Genomic DNA, 4,844 nt, shown 5'->3' on the forward strand with positions numbered 1-4,844 from the left:
TATTTAATTTAAACGGGAGAATCAATTTAAAACTGACTTTTTTTATTATTATCTTTATTTATTATACTGACTGGTTGTGTACAATGTACATGACAAACAATTTCAAAAAAACTTTAACATAACTCATTAAATAACAATTACATAATAATTATATAATAAGCATAACAAAATAAATAAAAAAAAACAATATTTTATACATAAGTATAAAATAAAAAAAAAACAATCAATAATCAATTAATGATTATTTTTTTTATCGATTGATCGATATTAATCGATTTAATCGAAATAACAATTAATTGGTGTATTAAGATATTTTAAAATCACTGATATAGCCGATTAATTATATGTATAATCGATTAATTGTTATAACCACGCAGGCCTAGTTTTGCCCATTGCGCGCGATTAATCAGAAATGAATTAAACCAAGAGAGAAGTGCATCACCAAAACCATAGGATTTTAATACTGCATTTAGGAACTCATGATTAACTGAGTCAAACGCCTTCGCGAAGTCTATGTAGATGAAATCTACTTGCTTTCCTTCTTTAAACGCATTGAATGTGTAATTATAAAATGTAAGATTACACGTAGTAGTAGAGCAGCCCGGACGAAAACCATATTGCTGCTCATTGGCTAAAATGGGATTGACATAATTCAGTATGGAACCTAGGACCAGAGATTGAAATATTTTTGGGATATGACTAATAATAGATATAGGTCTATAGTTAGTCACTAGAGAGGGGCATCCTGACTTTAAAATTGGTGTGATAGATCCGATTTTCCATAAATCAGGGAAAAAACTTTCATCAAGGGATCTCCGAAAAAGAAACCATAATGGAAAGAAAATAACCTGTCTTATCTTGTAAAGAAAATCACCGGGTATTCCATCAGGACCACAAGAAGAAACATTTTTAAGCGCTACTAGTTTTAGGAGAACACCATTGGGGGAGAAATCACAATTGTTGAGCAAGTCAAAGAATAGCATTTTTAAGGACTGTATAGGTTAATATTAACCTAGTTGGAGGAGTATACAGACAAGAATTGTACAGCAAACAAATTAACACAATCTTTCTAACATGTGCTAGTGACAGAATTAAGATAAACTGATTTAGGGATAGAAGTTTTGGTGCGATTTTTACGTTCAAAGTCCCAGAACGTATTATAATAAGTTCTGAGACTTTATAGGTTCATTAGAAAGATGTGTTTCAGTACGCTCGACAAATTCCCTAAAACATCTTTTAGATGAATATTTGTATTTTTCCCGGAGTAGGGACTAGAGTCACGTCAGGATTTGAATATATAAATTACAATAAAGTTATAGTAAATAAATTGTTTGCAAAAACAAGATATTGTGTCTTTTTTTCGTGTTAAGAAGTATATTTTTAATCTCATTTTTAATCTCATTTTTAAAGAAAATGGCTACGGCCATTTTAAGATCACTAATTTAATCATTCATAGGTATAGACTATAGGTAAGTACACACTATGTACGTTACTTAAAAACTCAAAAAAACTAAATGTGACCTACAAGAGTTGTCGGAAAGATGTGCGACAGAAATTGTATTAATTGCGTGATTCCGATTATTATTGTTATCTTGATTTTTTTTTTTCTAGCAAAAAGAGCAAAGCTGTGGTTATGATAATTTTTGTTATCAGTTTTTTCCGTGAACAGTCACATATTTTACAGCGTGTATAATTTACGTATTTATGTATTAAATACAAAACAATGCACACGTCATACCCATTAATGAATTATAAAAATCCAAACAAAAATATTATCCGCGCGTAAACGTCAAAAAAACGTCTGTCGTCAGAACGTTTGTATGTATGTTTTTTGCATTGATAACGCGCTCGAGTCACGTGTCCGTAAAAAGTTTGATCCCCGGCGGTAGATTTCTGTAAACTATAATATTATGTGATATGAGTATATAGGTACGACACGGGAAATGTGAAAAAAAAATTGTTAAAAATAAAGTAAGAGACGCTTTGACTGTATATATAATATATAAAAAATTGTGTTTCTGGTGGGTCGTTTTGTGCAATATCATACTACTATTATATATATTTTATATACGCAAGCCGATGCGGGTGCGTGTTTGAGACGTGCGACGTCGTCACCACAGCAACAATATATATATATTATATATAGGTAGCTTATGTTATTATATGGTGATATTATTGTGTATATATGAAAATATAAAATACAAATGTAGGTTATATATAGGTATATTATTTGGCGGGGCCGAGCAACTCGTTTACGGGCCATACGTATTAAACGTGTACAATATTATTTATTTTGCACGCTGTCAAAAGAGAAAAATAATTTTTTATACTTCACAGTGATGTCGACTGCAGCGATCCGCGAGATTTTTCTGTTGCCGGTTATTATATATTTTTTTCTGGAGTATTTATTATATATTATATACGTATGTGTGTGCGGTATAATATTATATAATATTTTCTAACGTGAGAAGGTGCGGGTCTCACTTATCACAAGTTCGTCATCGTTATCGATATCATCGTTTCGTATCCTGTATATCTTAATTCGTGCCTATATCATATAAATAGCATAGATAAATAACAACAACAAACAATAATAACTGCTACAGTACTACTTATTATAATTGTGCCTACTATCTACCTAGGGCGGATCCAGGGCTTAATTGGGGGTCATGAGGGGGCAAAAGTACAAAACGTACACAAATTGGATACAAAATTGGCTAAACACAGTGTAAAACAAAGGGAAAATACGAAGATTGGGGGAGGGGCATATGCCCCCTTTGCCTCCCTCCTAACAAGAAATTTTCGTGAATTCGGCTAATGCAAAACTGCAACATTTCACCGCAGTCCCTGCGTAAACGATAATTTGTCATTATTCATCACATATAATATTATATTATCTAGGTAAATATACGATCAACGTGAATTCGGGCACGTAATATTTATTATTGTTTATTTTTATCTCTCGAAATTATTTCAGAGACAATATTGTGTGTGCATACCGTGAGCCTGCATTCCGGTAAATACCACTAATCCGCAAGTATTCTAGCATACAGGTAAAGCATAATATAAATGACTTTCGTCTGTGCAGCTATACTCGAAGTCATATCCTCGCGATCTGATCTACTCGGACCACCTAAAACATTAGAACGTTAAGAACGATAAATACTATATAGACAATAACTGCTACGAGTGTGACCATATACGACAGCTTTGACATTTTGGAATTTTTCGACAGACTCATGTGGCCAGTAAACGCTTGTGGCCACCAATACATAAATATAAGGCTAGAACGACTTCTCAACAGTACAAGCTTGTCTCATTTATTGAATATAGCTAACTTACATTGTAATAAATATTATACAATTTACAGGAGGAGCAGGAAGAACTTTTGGTGGTGACGGTGAAACTGATCGAAGGATAAGAAGCTTGACGGTGACGGCAGTTCCAAGAAGCGCGACACGGCTTCAAGAATTCCAGCGAGCATATCGTTGGGTAGTGGAAGCTCGCCAGTCAATCGTAGGTATGCTGAAATAACAATTTTGTGGAAAATTATCAATAATTTTGATTTTCTTCTCTATTTTTCGACATATTGTTATATGGTCTACATAATAATATAAAGTTGTAACACTCTTAGTTCATAAATACTGTATGCTTATAACTTACGTAATAATATGACGTTGTCTTTCTATTTCGTAGTATTTTTTATTTGGACACTGGTTAGGCTGATCTGGCGCTGCCAGCTTTTTCTGTGAATCTGTGATATACATATAAACATATATTCACAACGGTCAAATTGTATAGTGTCGCGAATGTGAAACTGTCAATTGCCACGTCGCTTCTTACCCCATTCAGTTTCACTATCACTTCCGTTAGTTCCTCCGCGATCATCTTAGACACGGTTGTCAGCATCTCCCGTGCCGACACCAACTCAGGCACACGCCTCTCGATCTGCAGCACTCTTTCTTGTTCGGTTCTCCCAGCCACTTGCTTCCGACCACAGCGGAGCGGACACTGCTGTCTATCACGGGCCTCCGACGACGGCTGATCTCCAAAATCGTCCTTGCTGATCCTGATTCTTTTCTGCAGCTGCTGCATGTGCTGCCGCTGCATGCCATGTTTTTAGGTGGGTAACCCTGGCACCCCAAAGTCCGATTTTTTTATTTATTTTTTAACGATTAATTGTACTATAATTTGTACCAATTTGTACCAACAATTTAAGAATTTGTAACTACATATTTCCCTAAGAAAAATCAAAATTTCTGCTGGGGTGCCAGGGTAACGTTACCCCAGCACCACCATAACTGAAAAATGCATTTTATAAACATTTTCTTTTTCCATTAATTGTACTATAATTTGTACCTTATTGTAAAACCATTTTAAGAATTTGTACTCAATTATTTCCTTCGGAAAAATCAATTTTTCTTGTTGTATGTCTAAATATGTCACCCCAAGTAAAGTATAATTGAATAATGCGCTTTATGAACTTTTTCTTTTACCATCAATTGTACTATAATTTGTATCAATTAGAATCACTGAGTTTGGAATTTGTTCCTAAATATTTGTTGCAAAAGTATCAATTTTTCTGCTCTAATATATTTACAAATAATAATACCATTAAATAACTGTTTATTTTTTTTATGTTTTATTTAATTTAAAATCAAAAATGTTAAGTATATTAAATATGTATAATATGTTTATGAGTACTTTTATTTTTACTTTGTGTATAAAAGTAGCTCGAAATTGTTTTTTACATTTTTACACTATTTTACATTTTCTTTCAAGTCATAAGTTATATGTATATATTTAAATATGCTTACTTTATAATATAATATTACTATTACTAT

General features: G+C 32.9%; 1 protein-coding gene across 1 annotated transcript; it reads right to left on the bottom strand.

The window, feature by feature from the left end:
• Window positions 1–2,967: 2,967 nt before the first annotated feature.
• Window positions 2,968–4,327, bottom strand: LOC107884633. The gene is made up of 3 exons (XM_016807158.2): window positions 3,844–4,327; window positions 3,664–3,754; window positions 2,968–3,525 (listed from the first exon to the last, which is right to left on the bottom strand). Exons 1-2 carry the CDS (start codon window positions 4,108–4,110, stop codon window positions 3,686–3,688), a joined length of 336 nt encoding a protein of 111 aa, XP_016662647.1. The 5' UTR covers window positions 4,111–4,327; the 3' UTR covers window positions 2,968–3,525; window positions 3,664–3,685.
• Window positions 4,328–4,844: the final 517 nt, after the last annotated feature.

The sequence above is a fragment of the Acyrthosiphon pisum genome, chromosome A1, assembly GCF_005508785.2.
Source record: "Acyrthosiphon pisum isolate AL4f chromosome A1, pea_aphid_22Mar2018_4r6ur, whole genome shotgun sequence".
In the NCBI taxonomy this organism is placed as follows: Eukaryota; Metazoa; Arthropoda; class Insecta; order Hemiptera; family Aphididae; genus Acyrthosiphon; species Acyrthosiphon pisum.

Excerpts from the sequence above, each read along its gene's own strand:
- LOC107884633 (XM_016807158.2), bottom strand. The coding sequence starts at position 4,110 with ATGCAGCGGCAGCACATGCAGCAGCTGCAGAAAAGAATCAGGATCAGC. Across the intron at positions 3,755-3,843 it reads TGATAGTGAAACTGAATGGG|ATTCACAGAAAAAGCTGGCA; the intron begins GTAAGAAGCGAC and ends TGTATATCACAG.